The sequence below is a fragment of the Mustela lutreola genome, chromosome 1 (assembly GCF_030435805.1).
Source record: "Mustela lutreola isolate mMusLut2 chromosome 1, mMusLut2.pri, whole genome shotgun sequence".
Lineage (NCBI taxonomy): Eukaryota > Metazoa > Chordata > Mammalia > Carnivora > Mustelidae > Mustela > Mustela lutreola.
Window position 1 is genome coordinate 195,294,827 of NC_081290.1, and position 23,038 is coordinate 195,317,864.

At 45.6% G+C, this 23,038-nt stretch overlaps 2 protein-coding genes across 3 annotated transcripts; both read left to right on the forward strand.

Annotated features, from left to right (window-relative positions):
* The first annotated feature begins 433 nt into the window (after positions 1-433).
* Positions 434-6,797, forward strand: PANX3 (pannexin 3). The gene is made up of 4 exons (XM_059156364.1): positions 434-617; positions 1,795-1,937; positions 4,402-4,616; positions 6,158-6,797. The coding sequence occupies exons 1-4, from the start codon at positions 437-439 to the stop codon at positions 6,795-6,797; spliced, it is 1,179 nt and encodes a 392-aa protein (XP_059012347.1). The 5' UTR covers positions 434-436.
* Positions 6,798-10,399: 3,602 nt separating this feature from the next.
* On the forward strand, positions 10,400-20,494 carry TBRG1 (transforming growth factor beta regulator 1). Of its 2 annotated transcripts, XM_059183657.1 has the most exons (9): positions 10,404-10,776; positions 12,567-12,637; positions 13,271-13,503; positions 14,108-14,244; positions 14,522-14,668; positions 18,511-18,608; positions 18,852-18,962; positions 19,344-19,486; positions 20,167-20,494. In XM_059183657.1, the coding sequence occupies exons 1-9, from the start codon at positions 10,627-10,629 to the stop codon at positions 20,310-20,312; spliced, it is 1,236 nt and encodes a 411-aa protein (XP_059039640.1). In that variant the 5' UTR covers positions 10,404-10,626; the 3' UTR covers positions 20,313-20,494. The 2 variants fall into 2 exon arrangements, with proteins under 2 accessions (XP_059039644.1, XP_059039640.1); XM_059183661.1 differs by lacking the exon at positions 20,167-20,494 and having other exon boundaries at positions 10,400-10,776; positions 19,258-19,484.
* The last annotated feature ends 2,544 nt before the right edge of the window (positions 20,495-23,038 follow it).

The following is a 23,038-nucleotide window of genomic DNA, read 5'->3' on the forward strand; positions in this document are numbered from 1 at the left end:
ATGAGGGCCCTCAACAGATTTAAGCAATCTCCACCCAAATTCCACACCAATTACTTGGGGGGCCCAGCTCCACCACCCTCCTCCTCTCCACCACCCCACCAAAAATACTTTATTAATGAGAGGGCAGCATAAAACCACGGACTCCATCTGCTAGGGGACAATCCAGAGAGAGCAGCCTGGCACCAGCCCCAGCTGAAGCCCGACCCTCCTCCAGTGAGGACCCACTAAGCTGTGCCTCCCTCTAATTACCAGATGCCTGGCTCAGGGCCTGGCCGGTTATTTAGAGAACCAGTGCCTGCTCCTAGCACATATCTCCGCGAGGCTGGTGCTGTAGTCACTGTCTGCTCAAAGCCAGCTGCTTGAAGCTGCCATCCCTCCCCAACGACTGTCCTGGGACCCCTCCTTCCGTCGCTGCACCCCAAAGGTCCCTGGCACCATGTCGCTCGCACACGCAGCTGCAGAATACATGCTGTCAGATGCCTTGCTGCCGGACCGCAGAGGCCCCCGCCTCAAAGGACTGCGCCTGGAACTTCCCCTGGACCGAATGGTCAAGTTCATAGCTGTGGGCTTCCCCTTGTTGCTGATGTCTCTGGCCTTCGCCCAAGAGTTCTCCGCCGGTAAGTGGCCTCCAAGACCCAGTGTATGAGAGACCCCACTTCGTTTCACTCTTTGCATAGGCTCTGAGATGAGACAGCTCCCACCGTGTCCAGCTTCGGTGACTTTGGCCTGGGCATTACCCAAAAGGCAGACGATGTGGGGCAGGGGTTGGGGGGATGGGTAAGGCACCAGCAGAGCCGAGGCACTGAAAATTTTGAAAATCATTTCCCAACTTTTGTAATAAAAATATCTAGTTTTAATCGTGGCATTTCATAATGTTTTATGTCATTGCAATAAAATAAACTTTCATTTTCATTTTCCTATGGATGAGAAAGACTGGGGCTCTGTGTTTTCAGGACATAGGACCGCTAACGGTTCTAGTCCGCCACGCTTCAGACGAGCCGCTCACCGTCTCGGCCTTCTCCTACTCTCCATTTCCCCCCTTCCAAGGCTTCCGATTTGAGGACTTACATTAAGAGCCTGACATATAGATGCTAAGTAAATCCATTTCTTCTTCCCCACAGACCATGGCCACGCACACAAACATGAACAGACACATATGTCTGCTGTTCTAGGCACTAGATTAACTCAGCAGATTTCCTCTGTTAAGGAAAAGGTAGAGAATTCGGATTTCTGGCTTTCTTTTCTGGCTGTGCAATTAGCTTGCATATCAACCTCTCACTGCCTCTTCATTCTCCCACAAGATGGGGAGAACCATTGGTTCCCATTTCTGCCTCTCTCTAGAGAATGACGGGAAAACAAAACTCTCCCCCAACCAAGCCCACTTTCCTTTCTGCACAGCCTGCTCACCCCTCCTCTTGATGTGGGTTCAGAAGTCCAGGCAATTAACCCTCTAAAGTTTAGAACCTAGAAGATGTCAGTCCTATCAGAAAGGTCTTACCCCCATACCCTGGAGAGTAGGGCGACTCTCCCATGTCTGGGAGTCCAGGGGGAGCTCTGAGAGGAAAGAACCCTCATCAAAGGCCAGTCACACTGGCAGGCCTGAGCCAAACCGACTTGTGGTGACTCGGCCTTGCAGCCAGAAACTGGGGCCTGGGACGGAGAAAGTGCCTGTCAGATACGGAAATCGGCAGAGCCGTGGTGGCAACCCTTGGGAAGCTCTTGGCTGGTTGATCCCTGGGTCCCCATTCCTCCACTCCGGCTCCGGGCTGCCTCCAAGCTGTGTTCCTGTTCCAGGGCCTCCCATCCGCTGCTTCTCTCCCAGTAACTTCACCATCCGGCAGGCCGCCTACGTGGACAGTTCCTGCTGGGACTCACTCGTCCACCATGAACCGGACGAGCTTGGCCCGCACAAGATGAAGTCCCTGTGGCCTCACAAGGTAGGTGGGCCCGGGCTCCATCCAGCTGCTTTGGGGCAGGGCAGGGCAGGCCAGAGCTCCATCAGTGTCTTCTCTCTGGCCTCTTAGCCACTCTGCTCCCTTGCTTTTTTATTTTCGTCATTGACTCTTGTGTTTCTTCAAGTGTCCAGTGATCTTTTATCTGGCTGGAAGCTTTGTGCCTGTGGGTGACGCTGGCCGACCAGCCTACTGATGACAGTGAACCCTTTGGGCCATTTCATTGGGAAACCCTCAAACATGGGTATATGTGATCCTTTCTTTTGGGCCAGTTCCCAAGAAGAATCACTGGGGGATCCTTAATCTGTGCAGAGGGGACACAGAGCAAGTGGGTTCTAAGCTTCCAACCCACTAGGAACACAGCTGTGGGTCTCAGCACTCAGTAGTCACTCAACTAACATGGTCCTCAGTGTTGTTCCCCTGCCCTCAGTGGAGACAAGTGCAGAAGCTCTTTTGTTTAATGTTTCCAGAGAGTGAACCATAAGCCTCTGCCAGAGGGTGGAAAGGGCAGTCGCTTGATAAGGGCGTCGTGTTCTAGGGAGGATCTGCGGGTCTGTGTTTTCAGTATTCCTGTTGACAGCCCACCTGTACCCATTTTCAGAGGTTCCTCATATCTGCAATTCTTGGGTCTTTCTGGCTTAACAGCTTGCTTGGCCTGCCTCAACTCCCCATCCTACCCACGCGCTGCTGCTTCCTAGCACGCTACTTTCCAGCTCGCAACATTTTACGGCAGGCTCTTGTCTCCTGTTTTCCTTGTCGTACTGATGACAGTGAACCTAGAATTAGGTCTTTTTTTAAATCCCTTTATTGTCATTCTCGTGGGGCTTCATGAGGGAGCCAAAGTCATGTGTTGGTCCAATTCACCGTGTTGAATCAGAAGTCACTCGTGACATTTTCCAGCTGACAGTCTACAAGGCCTCCAAAGGCCACTCGGGTCTGGGACCCAGACAAAACCAGAGACTTAATGGAAAGAGTTCATGGGGGTCTCTGTCACTGGAAGTGTTCAAACAGGATCCAGATGGCCAAAAGGTCAAGATATTGCAGACAAGATTTAAATGCCAGAAAAGAGTCAGACAGTCTGTCAGGATGGCCTGAGTGCCCTTTAAACCCAGATTCTCTGGCTCCATTTCAAAGCCACTGAGACCAAATCTCTGGGGGTGACTTTTATTTTCAAGAAATGCCATTTCCTGAACAGGAATGAAAAGGTTCTGATTTTCTCGAGTGGATGGGTGTAGTATTCCTAGCCTGTCTTTGGTGTTTAGTTCAGAAACACACACACGCGTGCGCACACCCTTTTCTTCTCTACCTAGGTGCAACCAAATATGCATCCTCCCTCTTTTTCTTCAAACTCTCCGCTGAAATAAAAAGCATCCTTTCCTCAGCAGAAGCTTTAGTCACGTAGTCCCTAAGGCAATAAGCTCCCAGATCAGACTGCCTAGTTCCCCGATCCTGCTCCCTCCGCCATGAGATGTGTGACCCTGTCCAGGTCACTTAAGCTTTTCATGCTTCACTCTCCTTGTCTGGAAGATAGAGATATTAATAGTGTCTGCCTGGTGGCATCCTCCTGATGGTCAAATGAAATACGCATGTGAAACACCTCACACAAATGTAGCTTCAAAAAGCCTGAAACAAGTAGAGTTTTTACTGTGGCCAAATAGTGGCTTATCTCAGGTAGCAAAGTGTGTAGTGAGGACACAATACTCCCTCGTACCTAAGTGTCAGCTTGTGTGCATGCACAACAGAAGTGGCCTCCAAAGAATTCCAAGACAGTCCCCGATGATGTCATGCGGCGTGACCATGGCTGCAGAGCTGTAAAGACCACCACACAGGAGAGGAGTCAGGGAAGGCATGCAGGATGTGGGAGTGGACCTCCCCCTCTCAGCAATGTTAGGACCCCTGGTGGTTGGGCTTTCAAAGCTAACAGACTCTGGATGCCTGGTGATAAGAACTTGGAACAGTCAGAGAAAGAGAAGTTGATGGAGAGTGACGATTGAGAATGAAGGTCGCTCTCCCTGGGGATGTGACTCCATGACCACAGCTGGCCATGATCTCTGGCTAGCGACCCAGGCTAACATTCGTGGGGGACAGAAAGAGGGGAGGGTTGTCATGTTCTCTCTTTGTTCCCTTCTCCCCTTCTGTCTCCCTCTTTTCCTCCCTCGATCCCTCTCCCTCCTTCTGTCCTCCCTGAGGTCCTCCACACCTACACAGACCCGACATCTGAGGAGTGGAGCTGGGGAGCGGAGAGACCCGCCATCCCTTCTCCTCTGGGCTTCACTATATTCAGCCAAGTCAGCAGAGAGCCCTAAGTCCTAGGCCTGCGGTGGCTTGTTGCCCACACTGCCTCCCCCTTCTGAGGCAGGAGGTGGGAATGAGAACCCCTCACTAAGTATTCTCTCTACAAGGCCCCTGCCCCCTGGGCTTCCCTCCTCTGCTCACTGTCACCCCACAGGCCCTCCCCTACTCCCTGCTGGCCCTGGCGGTGGCCATGTACCTGCCGGTCCTGCTGTGGCAGTATGCGGCCGCGCCGGCCCTCAGCTCGGACCTGCTCTTCATCATCAGCGAACTGGACAAATCCTACAATCGCTCCATCCGCCTGGTCCAGCACATGCTGAAGATCCGGCAGAACAGCTCGGACCCCCACGTTTTCTGGGATGAGCTGGAGAAGTGAGTGGCCTCTTCTACCTCTTTCTGAAGGACTCAGCTGCGCGCTAACAAGATACCCTTGCAAGGTCATCTTTATCCTCTGTACCATCCTTCTCAAGAATCCAACGTGTTTAACACACCATCTCACCCACTTTCTATCATTTCTCTACAGGGAGGGGAGAAAGGACACCCCGAGTCACGGGGGACTAATCTCTCTAATGTACCACTTCCATGTACCATTCCCCCACTCAGAACCTCCCCCCATGCCTCCAGAAGACGACCCAAATTCTCCCAAGTATTTTTCCAAGGCCTTGCACACACTGTCACCAACTACTTTTTCACACCTCTGACCACCAAGTGACAGAAACCTCCCCCTCCACCTGCAGTCTCGTCTTCTCCTGAATAACCTACGGTTCATACACCGAAGCATTCACGCAGCTTTCGCAGCGTCCCAGGGGCTGTTCTGGGTGCCTCCAACCTGGTGTGTGCTGTGTGTGCTGGGGCAAGGGTTGGAGGGAGACAAAGCTACACCTATCCATTCTACTGAGGGGAAACAGACAACAAATAAACACAACACGTAAGCAAATTATATGGCAGAAGATAAGTGGTAAGAAGTGGGGGGAAATGTAAAGCTGAGTGAGGGGGTCAGGAAAGCTGGAAGGTGGTGGAGGGGTGCAGTTTTAAATTGGGCAGCCAAGGGAAGCCCCACCAAGAGTGTTGAGCTGAGCCCTGAAACCGTATTCTGTCTCATGTTTGTACACACAGTCTATCCTCTGAAAAAATATCTTCTCCCATCTACCTCTCTGAACTTGATCTACCTCTTGAAGGCCATGTCTAAGACAGTATTCTCTGTAAAGTTTTCTAAACGCTTTGGGCCATGCCATTACCTCTCTCCTAACTTTTTATGACACCGTGGTTTATATCCATCATTTTAGCCGCAAGTCAAGCATGATTTTCATTTACTGTTTTCATATCGTATCTGCCCCTTCCCCACAAGCCAGACCATAGGCTCCTTCAGAGCCAAGACTGGCTTACACGTGCCTGAACACCACAGCTCTCCACAGACCCCTGTTAGCATGTTTATTTTTATAAAATAAGGTAAATAAAATTTATAATATAAAATAAAATAAAACTTTTAAAATAAAATAAAATTTCTAGGTTGCCCTAGAAATCATCCACAGAGTATGCAGACCAAGAACAAGAATGTGGTTATCTAGACTCCCAGGCCAGTGCCAATTTAATAAGCCTATTGCTACCTAAGGATCCTGTTTTAGCTTGAAGGTTTAGCGTGCTCTGCAGGGCAGAAGTCGAGTGTGACCATTTGTTATCCACTGATCACTCACTGGGTTGACCACACTGCACTCACTAGTTGGAGAATGAAAATGTACTCACACACCCTTTGGGGAGAGGAGGAGCTGTGCTCAGGGAAGGCAGATCTTCATGGGAGCCAAGAACGAATGCCATGTTGGGTGCTCAGATTCCATTACTTCCCCACATGGCTCTCTTGGGATGTGATTCTAAATGATCTCTCCTAACCCTGCCTCCTTTCTTCCCCTGCCCAGGGCTCGGAAAGAACGATACTTTGAATTCCCCTTGCTAGAGCGGTACCTGGCATGTAAGCAGCGCTCACATTTCCTAGTGGCTGCCTACCTGCTGAGGAACTCACTCTTGCTCCTCTTCACCTCAGTCATCTACCTGTACCTTGGCCACTTCCACCTGGATGTCTTCTTCCAAGAGGAATTCAGCTGTTCCGTCAAGACAGGGCTGCTAGGTGATGAGACCCACATGCCCCATCTGATCACGTGCAGGCTGACCTCTCTGTCGGTCTTGCAAATTGTTAGTCTCTCCAGTTTAACAATATACACGCTGTTGGTTCCAGTGATAATATACAACCTCACACGACTGTGTCGGTGGGACAAACGACTCCTCTCCATCTACGAGATGCTCCCAGCTTTTGATCTCCTGAGCAGAAAGATGCTGGGATGCCCCATTAATGACCTCAATGTGATCCTTCTTTTCCTCCGAGCCAACATCTCTGAGCTCATCTCTTTTAGCTGGTTGAGTGTCTTATGTGTTTTGAAGGACATGACCACCGAGAAGCACAACATTGACACAGTGGTCGATTTCATGACATTATTGGCTGGCTTAGAACCCTCAAAACCTAAACATCTCACCCACAGAATAGGTGATGAAAACCCATAGTTAAGAACCCATGGAGCAAGAAAATTTTATGGTAAGTAAAACTCTATCTCCTTCTTCACAAGCCTCACACACTAATGTACAAAAATACCACTTTAGAAATGCTAAGTGTGGTTTCAGCTGAATCATACATCCTGTATTATGTTTTCCTAAAGGTGAGAAGATAAAATCAACGCATGAAAACAAATCTGAAAGTTGGAGCTGAAGAGTCAAAGTACTAAAATAAATTAGGTCTAGAGCATTCTACGATAGAAAAAAAAAAAAAAAAAACTAAAACTAAACCAGAAGTCTAAATATTCTACAAGGAAAGAAAATTCTAAAGGCTATTTATGGAGGCAGGTTCTTCTCCGTGTATTTACTCCATGTCCCTTCTAGGATGCACACTCAGCTTAACCCAAAGAGTATGTGAGGCAATCTGCCAAGTGAAAAAGGTGAATAAAAATGTGAAATCCCTGGAAACCTTGTGCTGTGGCCTGACCTCCTAGGAACTTGCCAGCTTGCTTTGTGGAAGTCATTGACTTGCCCAGACCCTGTGTGGCCCACAGAGTTGGCCAGAAGATATTGATGCAGGAACTTATCTGCTCTTGGGGGGTTAGGCCAGCATAGAACAAGGCTAGGGCCACGCCTCAGCTGTGGGTGGAGCTACGGTGGTTTTAATCATCTAAACCAAAGACTCATGGGCTGGGATTATGGACTGTGGACTCACAACTCCTAATGGGCCCAGATGTGTTTCTAATATTCCAGGGGATGCTATGCCTTCTCCACTTAGACCCTATCACTGAATAGCAACCTCTTTAGAACTATAAGGGATTGACAGTAAAGTGCTGTTGAGCCCCTTCTCTCTCTTCTCTGACTCATTACCCCGTCTTAGCTTCTAGCTTCCATTCCTATGTCTGGATTTAATGGAAACTTGGTCTGAGTTCAGAGGCCCTACTCAGTCTACAATACCAGGTTGTCTCTCATTGGATATTTCTTTTTAGAGTTGCAGATTTCTTCAGAGAACTTTTGTATAAGCCATTTAGACCCCTCTTCATATAGGTAAGCAGAAAAATTACATTGTTCCCTTGCTTCTAATAATGCTGAGCCTTTGAATGTGCTGTCTTCACTGCCCAAGATGCCCTCCTCCGTTCTTCACTGGCCAGCCATCAGCTCTCCTTCAGAGTCTGTCCAGCCATATTTTCTTCAGGATGCTTTCCTAGCTCCTCCCCTCTTCCCTATTTGCTACCATATCATTCAATACCTACCTCTGAGATAAAAGTTAGTACACTGTATTAACACTGTCCATTCACTGGCCTGTCTTTTCCTCTAAAACAAGTTTCCTAAAAGTTGTGTCATAGTGGGCACTCAATAAATACTCTTCTGAATAAATAAGTGACTGAATGTTGCTTGACAATGTTACATTGTTTGGAGCGCACAGACCCAGCCCCTAAATAATCTTGTCTAAAAAAAGCTTTGTGGGGTGCCTGGGTGGCTCAGTGGGTTAAAGCCTCTGCCTTCCACTCAGGTCATGATCCCAGGGTCCTGGGATCCAGCCCCACATCCTCCTTCCCTCTCTCTCTCTGCCTGCCTCTCTGCCTACTTGTGATCTCTGTCAAATAAATAAATAAAATCTTTTTTAAAAAAAATAAAAACAAAAAAGTTTTGTGCACAAAGGTGCACTTCACAGCAACTGATGACCAAAACTCCAAATAACATAGAAGTAAACATGCAAAATTCTTATGCTATACTTAATATTACTTATTATACTTAATACTTAAGTATATTCTTAATATTCTTATTAAAAATCAGTTTGAAATTATGCATATAAAGCAGTCATAACACCACAAAATAACTATAATAATGTTAAGTGAACAAGAAGAAAACATTTTATTATCCAACATACATCAAAATGCATGAAAGTATTAAACACACATGTTAAAAGTGGCTCACCCTATGTGCTGTTGAATATGTGGGGCAATCTGCCAAGTGAATAAAAATTCACTTCATTTTAGTGAAATAAAAGAATGAAGAATGAAGATCTTTATGTCTATGTAGCAACATTGTGGATTTTTTAAAATCTTCTTTGTACTATATGTTCTAAATATATAAAATTTGCACAGTGTTTTATGAGTTGTAAGGAAATGGTTTTAGTGATGAAAAATAATATTTTAATGCAAATTCCACTGAAATCCATTGGCCAGAGCAGCTTGAAAACTAAAGCAATGATCACACTTTCCTCCCACCAGTTATGATACCGGTATATGAAGAGGAAAAGTGAAAATAAAGTCAGATCAAAAAGCCTGCAAGGTACAAAATACAGCTGGACAGCAAGTAAATCATGCAGCTGGCAAACAGATTAAAAAAAAAAAAAAAAGACAATCTCTTCCTATCACTGTTCTCTTTTCTCATGTTGCAAGAACCAATCTATACTAGCGAAGGTAGGATTGAGGATATTTTGCAGGCCGAAAATATTCCTGGCAGTTTCCAAAATGATTCTGATACGCCTGCCTTTGTGAAAACACACTGGCTCCCTGAAGAGTTGCTCTATGAAAACCCAGACAAGTCCCACAAAGGGCAGCTTTGAACATGGAGGGACATAAAAGAACTTTAAAACTATTTTGTCGGACCCTGTCACTATTTTTTAGTTATCAGAAATTACATATCTGGGTCAATTCTAAAACCTCTCTTCTGGAACTCTCTAAGTTACTTAGACCCATTAGCGTTACATTTTCCTCCTGTAATTCACTGAACTTGTTTTCACTACGTACACGCTTTCCTTAATTTCCACATACAACTCTAGAAGTCTACATTTGGAATACGTAACTGTGATTATAGTTTACATCACTAGGAGTATCTTACGGCTCAGAACCCCCATTAGTTCCCATTATTCTAAACAGGAGATTCCGTTCTTAAACGGAAGACCTGGGACGCCGAGGCTCCCTCGGCCGGTTAGCGGCATTGCTGGCATAAGCAGCAACACAAGCCTTTCGTCTTCCTACCGGAGCCATTACCAACACGGCTTCCTAAACAACTGTCTACCCTCTTCATCTGAGGACTTCGGAGAATCCTTGGTTACAAAGTTAGCGCTAAATAAACACAGGTCCAGGTCCAGACACATACTTTTAGTTCCGTCAAGGAAACGTTTACCAAGTGCCCTGGCCCTAGCATGTTTTCAAAACTGCGTGTTGGATCTTGTTTTCCCGATTAGATTCCACAGGGGGAGGCACCGGCCTGGTTTTCTGTTCACTAGTGTCTCAGATCCTCGTCAAATCCCTGCCCTCACAGAGACCTTTCTCTCAAGAGACCTTTCTGCGAGCTCTGTACAAGAACGCCGCAGTCCCAGCACCTGGGTTCAAGCGCGTCCCACAACGGGAAGACTGTGTTAGGAAGTGTGGAAAACCGGCGCTGAAATGCAGCGGGCTGGAGGGAGCACGGGCGACGTTCGCGCCGGAAGACTGAGCGGAAGGGGGTTAGGCGTTAGCTCCAAAGACTCCTCAGCCAAGCGCAGAGCGCGCAGTCACAGAGCCCTCTCACCCGCCCCCTTCCCCCCCGCCGGAGGACCAGCCAAGCGGCGACTGCCGCAGACTCACGGGCCCGGAAGTTACACGCGGCCGGCGCCATTACGTAACTTCCGGCCACGGCTCACTTCCGAGACAGACGCGGAAGTGCGGGGAGGTCCCGGGCCGAGGTCGGTTGCCGGACTTCTGGCGCCGCTGTCCGCCTTGCGAACGTTCTGGAAGGATAGATTCCTAAGAGGCCGGATCCCGGCGGCCCATACAAGACGAAACCGGCGCTTCTCCGCATTGGAGCCGATGCCGGCCGCGCCCCAAAGGCCCCGTAGCGGGGCCGGACCATGAGCCTGCTGGGCGGCCCGGCCTCCTCGCCTCGGACCCCGCTGCAGTCCGGCAAGGCCAGGATGAAAAAGCTCCCGAAGAAGAGCCAGAACGAGAAGTACCGTCTTAAGTACCTGCGGCTGCGCAAAGCGGCCAAAGCTACCGTGTTTGTGAGTCTGACCGTCACTCGGCCCCTCTCCGCTTCGACACTCCTGATTCGCGACATCTTCCCCCCACACCGTCCCCCTCCCGAGTGGCAGGAACAGTAGCATTAGCTTTTGCAGTACACGTTACTTGCCGTTGGCCTTGTGTCCTTAAACAAATTAGGTAATGTCTGTACTCTTCTGTTTCCCGACCCGACTGCTTTTCAGAGTTGTGAAGATTAAGTGAGGAAAGTAAAGCGCCCATAAGTCTCAGTCATTGTAGTTCTTACCGCAAAACTCTTGGAAGGGCGTTTGATTCTCAGGAGAACCCTAGAGTGAGGCATTGTTTTTAGAAATGGCCGCCCTGAAACCCGGAGAGATGACTTGCTCAAGGGCACTGTGTCAGATTCCAGCTTACACACCCTGGTCCTCGTTTCTTTACTACTTCCACTGCACAGCGTAGGCCCCAGCACCCCAGCATAACTGACCTCTTCCCTCAACACGTTTGCGAAGCTTTCGGCAGTTTACCCCTTATCCCTTGAGTCTCCCAAGTATTTCTGCTGTTCTTTTACCGCCGAGGCAATGAGTGTGTTGAATGAGAGAACTGGCGTACCAGCCACAATTTGTGGTGGGGTGCTCTGGCTTGCTGGAGCTTGCCTCTGTGCTGGGCAATAGGGAATGGAGCTCTCCAGTGGGCTTCCATGTCTGAGTCACCACCTTACCTCTTCTTTCTGCCAAAAGCCTTGAACATCTCTCAGCATTTTTGGAAGGATAAGGGAAGGTTTGGAAATGAGAACATTCTTTCCAGAAGCACTTACTTTGTGCTCTGGAGAGAAATGAAGAAAATAGAATTAAGGGGACATGATACTTCATTGGCCATTTCCCTTCTTTTATCCCCTCCATGTCAGAGGTACTTAAAGTCTCTTGTTCCTAGGATGTTGGGTCCACTAAGGACATGAAGTAGGCTTTGTGAAGAGTCTGAGGTCTCACTTGTGGAGCGTCCAGATGGGAGCATTTCCTTTACAACTGATGCTTGGGAAACAGATCAAGTCAGGAAGATGATACTTGAGTACACATAAGTAGATTATGAAGTTTAAGAATTTTGCATACTACAGTTGATTTTATTCTATCCAGTTTTTCTCTTTAAGGTTCATATTGCATGGGATGCTTTGAGTTAGGTTGGTTTTGTAAGTCAAGGCACTCAGGAACAGGTACTTCTCATATTTGTAAGGGTTAAATTTAAGTAGTATTCCCTTTTCTCTGCCAAAGGCTACCCCAATCAGGGTGATCCTACATCTTGGTTTGCCTAGGAGACCATAGTCTACCATACTGTACTGGCATCATAATTAATAGCACCCCCTTTTCACTCAGAATTGCCCCAGATTCAATAAGTTTTGTAATTACCCATAGTGGAACTTACTCTACCTTTACCTGTAGGTTTTTTTAATAGTTTGCAAGGTAGAGTAGCTCATCCTTCTCACCCAGCAACACAGATTTTTGGTTTGAAATATAGCTCCTCTTAGGGTACCTAGGTGACTCAGTCTGTTAAGCACCTGACTCTTGATTTCAGCTCAGGTCATGATCTCAGGATCATGAGATCTAGCTCTGAGTTGGGCTTCTTGCTGGGCATGGAGCCTGCTTCAGATTCTCTCTCTTTCCACTCCCTCAGCCCTTTCCCCTCACCTTCCTTCCCATGTCGTTCCTGCATGTGAGTTCTCTCTCAAAAAAGAAGAAAAGAAATACAGCTCCTCTTCCCAGCGTAATACTTTGATCTTGTATTCTTTTTATGTGATTATATCAAAAAATTTTTCTTAAAGGAAAATGCTGCTATTTGTGATGAAATTGCTCGTCTGGAGGAAAAATTTCTTAAAGCGAAAGAAGAAAGACGGTGAGCTGCCTTCGCTTTGTGTTCAGAATCACATTTTCAGCGATTGATATGGTGTTACTCTTCTGGAATTTTTCTCCAGTGGAATTTTTGTGCATTATACAACTGATTGGCTACTGATCAAGTACAGAGAAACAGTTCCCATTTACCCAAGTCTTGTTGGACCCTGGGGATGAGACAGCTCCTCTATTCACCTTTCTCACACAGCCCCCTTGCCACATATAAGGAGCTATCTTCTTATAACTCCCCAATTATAAAGGAGAAGTAATAAGAGAAACTGCCTCTCATTCCGCAAACACTCAGTACGGACTGCTCTCTGCAAAGCACAGTGGGTACATAGAAAACATATACATAAGCAGGTTGTGGAGTATGTCCTTTGGCACCCTAACACCTGTCAATATCAAAGGAGAGGAACCCTTGTGTAGATGCAAGAGAGACAAGCTATAGTCTTTATCTTTTGCTCCTTAACATACTGTCTTCTGGAGCTTCATTATTCCCTGGACCCAAGAAGAACCTTGTTTTTATGAGTGTAATAATCTTTGTATATAACTGTGGCTTTTCCAATGCTTGAGTGAAATACTGAACTGAGATAAACCAGAAGTTCATATCTCTGCTCCCTTTCCTTCCCCACCTCAGGTATTTGCTAAAGAAGCTCCTCCAGCTTCAGGCTCTAACTGAAGGGGAGGTACAGGCCGCAGCTCCTTCCCACGGCTCCAGTTTGCCCCTGACTTACAGTCTGGCCAGCTCTGTGGGAACTGTACAGGGAGCCGGGTCCATTACTGGGCCCAGCACTGGGGCTGAGGAGCCATTTGGGAAGAAATCCAAGAAGGAGAAAAAAGAAAAAGGCAAAGAGAACAACAAACTGGAAGGTACCTTGGGGAGAGGGTATCACTTGCCCCAGTGGCCCAGTGACTAATGGCAAAGACCTGGAACTCACTGATAGACACAAACAACCACGGATGTCCTGAAACCCTCTTTTGACCCTTAACCAGCCCTTAATAGCCTTGGAAGGCAAGTGTATTAGAGCCACTTTGGGTGGAGGAATTGTGGACAAACCTGGGTAAATGTGAAGGGAGCAGGCTCAGGCTTCCCCTCCCCCCCCCACCCCCTGCACACACACCCCTAATTCCCTGGGGGGCCTTCAGTTTTATCTTTCCCAGAGGTAGGGAAATGGGCTAGGTGGCCTTTTGAGCACACGGATGTTTTGGGAAATTTCTGATCTGATAAATGAAGGTAAGAGGCCTTAAAAAATGCAAGCCTTTTAGGTCCTCAGCACTAATATTAAAATTAGCGACTGCCAGGTGGGTGGGTTAGAAAGATACTCTGGGCTTTGAGGGAAAGTCCCATGTGCCCATTCAGTGAGTACATAGAATGAGGATTGGCTTATTGCTCTTAGCATTCACGTGTAAATTTTTCCCTTCCTCTCCGCATTGGGAGGGGCCTAAAGTGGGTGACCCCAGATTTGCGTTTCAGTTCTGAAGAAAACATCCAAGAGAAAGAAAATGGAGGGAGGTGCTCGCAAGCTGGTTCAGCCCATTGCCCTGGATCCCTCAGGACGGCCTGTGTTCCCCATCGGACTGGGGGGTCTAACAGTATATAGCCTGGGGGAGGTGAGTGAGACCAGCCATACATAGAGAGGAGAATCAGAAATACGGGAACGGGGTTGAGCCTTCCCTCCCTGTTCCCATTAGCCGCAGCCCCTTGCTGATCCAGACCAATCCCAGAGAATTTCCAGGTCAGTTGTGTCTGCTGCCCAACCAACACACTCTCAGTGATTCGAGTCACTCTTTACAGTCCCAAAGTGGTCTTAAAGGCTACCACAGTCCACTGGACTCCTGAATTCTCTCCAGCGACCTCATTTGCTGATTGGGGGCATCTTTCTTCTAGATCATCACCGACCGACCTGGCTTCCATGACGAGAGTGCCATCTACCCCGTGGGCTACTGCAGTACACGGACATATGCCAGCATCAAGTGCCCAGATCAGAAGTGTCTGTACACCTGCCAGATCAAGGATGGCGGCATGCAGCCTCAGGTACCGGCTCTACGAATAACTACCCTTTTCCTTTTTTTTCTCTTTCTTTCTTTCTTCCTGTCTGTCTTTAAGAACCTTCTGTGTGGCAGCCACTTGAATAAGTATTACCTGATTCAACACTTAGAGTACATACTGTATAATAACCATCTGGATAACTCCAAGATGCAGAAGAGCAATTGGCCCTAAGTCAGACCTTTGTTAATAAGTGCTTAAGTTGGGATTTGAATCTGTCTTACTCCCATCCTGACGCCCTTTCCTTTGAAACCTGCCACTTGCATTGTTGCTATGGTGACCGTGAGGCTGAGTGAGTCTGCTTATGTGCGAGCTGCAGGCCTATATACCAGAACGAGGACTTGGATACTCCACTATTTCAAGAAGGACTGAAACGGAGGAAACAGACTGCATATTGGTTTCTGATTGCACACACTCTTAAGGACTTGGGAGACGTGAACATTAGGCTTATGAAATCTCTCTGTTCATCCTTCCCACTGCTGTGGTTGAAGGCAGTTCATTTTCCCCAGCCATCACCTCTGATCATTGGGAAAAAAACAGACCATTTTCAGAGTTCCAGGCTTCACTGTCTGATTATGTTACAGATCACTAGAAAGTTAGGTGGAAGGAGATAGAGGCAAGGAAAGAACCTTTGAGCAGAAGCTGAGAGCCTGCTGATGCATGTGGATAATAGTGCCCTGCCCCAGTCCTGGTTAGAGCACTGTTAGATGCACATGAGTGTTCAGATGACCTGACCATTGCAGGAGTTCTGTGTAGAGAGTACTTCAACCGAAAGAGTCCTATTGTAGCAATATACCATCTTTATAACAGATTTATAAATTCAGTGCAAGTTTAATCAAAAGTTAATAGCATTATAATGGATATAGACAAGCTGATTCTTAATTTCCTGAAAGACAAACTGCTGGACTATTTCTGAGAAGAAAGGTTTGTGGGGTTTTAGTTTCCTTTTTTTTTAAACTTGTTAACCCCTCTAGGCATAATTTTCAGGTACATCATGAGTTTCAGTTCTTTTTTTTCAAAACTAACATGAAGTGGTATCTCTAGTATGCATATTATGCATAGAATACTTGAGTATGCTTCCACATGATTTTTCTTCATCTCTTTGTTTATAAATGCTACAAGGACTTTTAATTACTTTAGCTTTATAGAATGCTTTGTACTATATGTTAACAGAAAATATAGAAGAATATTTTTATAATCTTTGAGGTAAAAGCTTTTCTTTAGCAAAGCATGAACTGTAGTAGGAGCCATGAAGGAAAATAGTAACAGATTTGACCCTTAAAAATTGAATGAACAACAAAAGGCCCAATAATCCAAGTTAAAACTCAAGGAAAAAACAGGAGGAAAATATATAAGGGGATTAATATCCAGATATAGTGCTCCTGTGGTCAAATATAAAAAACAAGCAGATACAACTGGTATTGCATAGAAATAGTGCAGATGGTTGGTAAGAATGGACCTCCTTAGCAATGAGGGAAATGCGAATAAAAAGGTCTTACTTTGCTCATTTGCTGTTCATATTAAAACAGCAGAGAGAGTGAAGAGCAGAGAGAGTGGTAAAACTTAGTGTTGGCCAGGGTGTAGGAAAACAAGTATGCATTAGTATGTGTGAAAACGTTTTCAGTCTTTTGGAAGGCAACTTGGCAATATCAACAAGTTTAATACGTGTGTCCTTTGACCCAGAATACTGCTAGGTATTAGAGCATCTCCTAGAAAAATATGCAAATGTGAATAAAAGAGTTACATATAACAATATACATCATAGCATTGTATGCAATAGCAAGAAATTAGAAATAGCCGAAATGAACATCAGTAGGAGAATGGTTAAAAATTAACATTTATCCACCTTGTGTAATATTATATAGCAGTTAAAAGAATGAAGTAGAGTTATGCATACAAACAGGGAACGCTCTCCAAGATCAAAATAAGAGAAGTAACAAAACCACTGACCAAAACTCACAAGATAAATTATTGAGAAAATTGAAAGAGCTCTGAATTTGACACAGTAAAATTGAAGTTAAAAACTGCAGAAGAAAACAGCTGCAGAAAGTAGGTAAAATAGGTTTTGGATTCTAAGAAATGATTAATCACATGATTGAAAATACACAGAAAATAAATCTTATGGAATGATTTGATTAAACATTAAAAAGCTGGATACTGTTTTTGTTTTTATTAAGTTTTTGTTTAAATTCTAGTCAACATACAGTGTAATTAATATTAGCTTCAGGAGTAAATTTAGTGACTCATCACTTACGGCACCCAGCGCTCATCACATGTGCCCTCCTTAATCCCTGTCCCCCACGCAGCACCACCTCCCCACCACTCCTCCAGTAAACCTCAGTTTGTTCTCTCTAGTTAAGAGTCTGTTTTATGGTTTGCCTCTCTCTCGCCTTTTTTTCCCCCATGCTCATCTGTTCTGTTTCTTAAATTCCACATAGGAGTGAAATCATATGGTATCTGTCTTTTTTTCTACTTATTTCTCTTAGTATAATACATTCTAGTTCTATCCATGTTGTTGGAAATGACAAGATTTCATTCTTTTTTGATTGCTGAGTAACATTCCAGTGTGTGTGTGTGTGTGTGTGTATGCCACCTCTTCTTTATCCATTCATCAGTTGATGGACACTTGGGCTGTTTCCGTTATTTAGCTGTTGTTGATAATGGTGCATGTTTCCCTTCAAAACCCTGTTTGTATCCTTTGGATAAATACATAATAGTGCAATTGCTAGATCACAGAGTAGTTCTATTTTTAACATTTGGAGGAAACTCCATACTGTTTTCCAGAGTGGCTATACGAATTTGCATTCCCACCAACAGTGAACGAGGGTTTCCCTTTCTCCATATCTTGGCCAACACCTATTATTTCCTGTGTTGTTAATTGTAGCCATTCTGACCAGTGTCATGTGGTATCTGATTGTAATTTTGATTGCATCTCCCTGATGATGAGTGATGTTGAACATCTTTTCATGTGTCTGTTAGCCATCTGTGTGTCTTTGAAACAAATGGATACTGTTTAACCAAACTTTGTAGAACACTGGTCAAGGAGTTTAGTTGGCAAAACAGAACTTACTACAGAAATAATTTCCTTCACAAAAATTCACTGAAATTGCAGAAAATTGGTCAAAGAATTAAGTTGGCTAGATAGTATTTGTTACAAAAATAGTCTCTTGGCAAAAATTCCTCAGTATTAGTATAATTTTAATATAAGAGGGTTTTTTATAGTCAAGATATTTTGCAGTTCAAAAAATAAATGAGCCTTGCAGTAAAAATGGGTATATTCCTCCTAGATATTACAAAGTAAAGCTAAGATTACATGATCTTATTTTATTTCATAATTTCTAAAACACCATCTGTGGGGTGCCTGGGTGGCTCAGTTGGTTGAACATCTGACTCTTGATTTTGGCTTAGGTCATGATCTCAGGGTCATGAAATGGAGCCCCATGTCAGGCTCCCCCTCAGCAGGGAGAAAGTGGTGCTCTTTCTCTCTGTGTCAGATAAATAAATAAATTTTCAAAAAAAATTTTTTTAAATACCATTTGAATTTGTACTTAATAGATGTAAGTAAGTGGATAGGAAAAGTACGTAACAAATTGAAGTGTTGACTGCTGGAGAACAGTCAGGCAGGTGTATAGAACTGAAACAGCCAGAGGACTTTGTGTTTTCTTGGACTCGTTTGAATTTTGAATTGCACTCTAGGAAACTGTGCCCACCTGCTAGTGTTGTGTGTATCAGCTTCAAGACCTAGAGTGAACATGTAGTTAGAGAAGGAGTGTGACTTTCTACTACTTGCTCCTCCAAGGTTGAGCTCATTGCCCTTTGGTCTTTCTCAGTTTGAAATTGTTCCTGAAGATGACCCGCAGAACGCCATCGTCACCTCTTCTGCAGATGCCTGTCATGCAGGACTGCTCAAGGCCATAAGTGCTGCTCTGTAAGTTGAAGCTTGGAAACAGCCTAAAGAGATCACTTGTGGTACAGTAAGACTTCCCTGTGTTTAATGTCTGGAGACCCCATATCTGTAGATAGCTCTCTACAGATCCTTGCATCCTTTCTGTTTCTTACCACAGAGTATCCACATCAAGAAAGTGTGTTCTCTACATTCATACCCCAGTCCTAAACCCATTCTCCTCTCCCTCTCCCCTCTTAAACTACAAATCCTTCCTCTCCTATTTAGGGGGAAACTAATGCCCAGCCTGCTTCCTTCTGGAGCTGACTTTTTTGGGTTTTCTCATCCGACTATTCACAACCTGATCCAGAGCTGTCCAGGAGCTCGAAAATGTGTCAAGTAAGTGTGGTCAAATCCATTTCTCTTGAGAGAAGCACCATGAGCGGCAGTTACTGCTTTGCTCGTTCTGAAACTCACTGAGCCGCTTCTGTGTGCAGAGCGCGCTTGCTCCTCAGCCAGTGTACATCAGTGGTAGCGCTCAGCCTCGGGTGAGCAGGAGCCAGCACCCCACGGAACCAGAGTTACCATTTTCTCTGAGTACCACGACAGCAAAGGCACTGGGAAGTCCTGCAGGAGAACGTGTCCCTGCAGACACCGGATCTTCTCTTAGTTACTTTGTTAATATGATTTTTAGATACATATGGGAGCAATCTCTGGAAGTAAGAATGGGCTATTACGGCTCACAGACATCCCTTATGACAATGCCCTTGGATCCTGCAGTTACCAGTGGGTGAAATTTGAGGTGTGGAAACCCGGAGACGGGCAGCTGCCGCAAGGACTACCGGACAGTAATGCAGCTATAAGCTTCGAAGCCTTTCAGAGACAGGCCTTTGGTGAAGATTACAGTGATCCCATCCTGCCAGGTATCTTAACTTTACCTTTCTGGTTTGAAAATGGACTATTTCTAGGCTGACCTCTACGCTTCATTCAGAGTTGAGTACTGCAAATTGCTGGGCAGTAAGGGATAGAAACTTCACCTCCCCCCGACCACAGAGGGTCCCGGGCGTGAGGATGGGCTGGCCTGCCAGGCTCCCCGGCAGTGCTGGCAGCAGTCACATGGAGTGGCCGCCATCAGGATGAGGCTCGGCCCACAGAGAAATTAGGCTTTTTTCCTAACCTGAGTAAGACCCAAGCAGAGCTCCAGGGGAGAGTCTGCTGTGTAAAATTTCAAAGGAAGTGGAAGAAACCAGGTCATGGCCTTGGTCCCACCTATGTTTGGTGGATTCCCCCCACTTCCCCCCACCGATGGGTGGAACAATGAGGGATCTGGCACTGGGTCCTATAGGGAGAGCCCTGTGCTAGAAATTATAGAATTCAAATTCTCTCTCTCTAATTTACTGTATAACCTGAGGCAAATCACTGAATCTATTCCGGCCACAGTTTCCTTCATTGTAAAAGTCAAGTTTCTGTCATGTCTTCCCAAACAAGGGCAAGATTTGGCTGACAGGTGTAAGGGTGTTGGGAATTGAAAGGACATCCATGTGTCTGAGCAGTCCCCTGAGATTCCCAGGCATCGGGGAACTGAAGGGATTTTCTTCTTCAGGATCCTTGGACCTTCCAGAGCTTCAGCCCACACCCTTCGTGTCTTCTTACCAACCCGTGTTCCTGACGCACGAACCCCTGGTGGACACTCTCCTGCAGCGCCTGAAGCCTCTGTCACAGTGTAGCCCAACTCCGTCCTCAGACTGAGCGGGAGGGGACCACATACCATGTCATTTAACTAAAGTAAAATTCCAAATATGGAAGAAGACCGCATTTCAGGAGTGAAGGAGATAGCACATTTTGTCATGGAGGCTCCCGTGGTGACAGTGTTCCCTGGGAAAAACTTCAGCTGCTTTATTTTTAGCAATAAATTTCTCTTTACAAATCTGCTTATTTTCATCTTGTTGTAATCAGGATTTCCCCCCCCCCCCCCCCCCCACTTAGCTCTGCCTGAGGTAGTGTAAACTTAGTGTTCTGTGAGCCCGAGTGAGAGAAGGCTGCTGACTCAGGGAGAGGTAGGAGTCTGACAGCCTTCCGCCTGGATTCTGATCCTAGCTCCAGAAACGACGTCCCGGCCCCTGCTACCCAAGCAGCTGCCTTGTTTTCATGTCGGTACACTCACAGCCCAGTGCTGCTTGTCCCCAAGCTGGAGAGGCCAGGCCGAGGCCCACCGTTCATCTTTTTCTTCACATGCCACATCCTTCAAGGGAATCAAAAGGTCCTCAGTAATCCTGTCTGTCCCCTTTGCTGTTCTTTATCCGAGAATGTGCTTGTCGCTGAACTCAGAGTCCACATGATCACACAGATACATCGTGTTGGAGGGCAGCCCCCATCCATCCGCAGGACAGGCTGACCCCGTCACTTCGCTAGCCGGCTAATGACATGACTGTATTCCACGCATCTGAACGTGTTGGCCTTGCCTATGGGGCTGAGGGGGAGGTTTCAAACCCGCCTCACCCAACCTGGACCACAGTGGAACCATGCGCCCCACCAGGTACCCAGGCCGGCTGGATGGAAGCCACGGAAGGACCCCAGAAGGGGTGGAACGGGGAAGGAGTGGTGACAGGTGTCACTGCTGCAGTTCCTAGCTGCTGACTGGGGACAAGAAGAAGGGGATCTTGTTTCCCAGGAGTAGATCGGTCGGACAGCCATGTTGAGAGCAGAGCGCACTGGCCATGAGACTCAGAAACTAGAGTAACCTCTGTTAACTCTATGACTCTTCCCTATAGTCCTTTTATAAGTTTGTATAGTTTTTACAGTATAAAAAGATAAAATTTGGGTAACAGCAAACCAGAGGTATAAAGGGGAGACTCAAAGCTGTTAATGCTTTCATGTTTTCCTTCTGTCACTGCCTAAGTTGGCTGGACATGTGCACTTCCACAGAAATGACAGCTGCTGCTTTTACATAGAGCAAATATCTTCTTGTAGTGCTGTTGGAGTAAAACACATAAAAGCGAGCCTCGCTTTTTTTCTTTTTTTTTTTAAAGATTTTATTTATTTATTTGACAGAGACCACAAGTAGGCAGAGGGGCAGGCGGGGGTGCTAGAGAAGCAGACTTGCTGCTGACCAGAGAGCCCAAAGCGGGGCTCGATCCCAGGACGCAGGAGCTGAGCTGAGGCAGAGGCTTAACCCACTGAGCCACACAGGCGCCCCCTCAAAAGCCACCCTCACTTTAAGAAAGACTTATTTTTTTTTTTTTAAATAAGTTATCATGCTATTTGCTTTAATCTGAGTATTTACTTTAACTTTCCTGGAGGAGTGGTTCTAACTAGAGATCTCAACCCATTGTTTGTTCCTAAACTTAGGGAGCCAAGACCTCCATTTTTTAAGTTAAATAAAACAGAACTAAGTAGAAGACATCACATGTCAAATTGTTGAAATTTGGGTTTCAACTATAGTGTGTATATGTGTATTTATATAAAAATCACATCAATACACACAAAAGGGGTACATGGAATAAATGTAAAATGTGTTTACTGTGGATCATTTTTAAAAACTTGATCCCCCCCCAGTAGGTTTAAATTTGACAATATCCAGTGTCAATGGGAGTGAGGCTAAATGGCACTATACCTTGGGCTGTACACTATTGGACCCTTCAAGAGAATTAAGCTGTAAGTATCAAAATTTTAAACATATTTCCCTTAAAATTGTTACTCCACATTAAGAATCCCAAGGAGGTAAGTGCACTATGATGTCTGCACATAACATTCTCACAGTATTTGTTAGAACAGGGAAAGATTGGAAAACATCTCTATGTCCACTGATGGAAAATTGGTTAAAGTAGGGGGCTCCCACAAACTGAAACACTTCAGTTATACTCAATTTACGTAGGAAAAATATTTTACTAGAGTAAGTCAAAAACATTATAATATGACATGTAGTATGTAAAATATAACCCAAGAAAATCAAGTGAATGTTTACCAAAATATTAAATGTTTTTTGCCAAATGATAAATTTTGGGGGTGATTCTTACTTGTTTATTCTTTTTTGTTAGTGTCCAAATCTACAGTAATTATAAACTTCATTTTTCAAATACTAAAAAGTTATTTTCATTTGGAAAATAAACTGAATTCCCGCAGAATGTTTTAAATGATTCAGCCATTAAAAATGAAGTTTCACATGACTTCTCATTAATTTATCTACTTCTTGAAGCTAATTTCTTCCCTGTGTTACACTTGGTGATTGGGGAAGGAAGGAGCCTGGGCGTATGGATCCTGATCATGTCAAGCCACCTGCGAATTAGAAAAGCCCGTGTGCATGTGTGTTGCCAGAGGGGAGGGCAGATTTACTTTTTCTCAGGAGTCTGTTCCTAGGTTTGTGGTTCCCCTTAGGTCAGATGCATACGAGGTCAAGGCATGGGTGTTGGGAGTTAACTGTACACCAAAAGCCCTCTGAGGAGCCAAAGCTTGCAGACTGTGTAGTTGTATTGGTT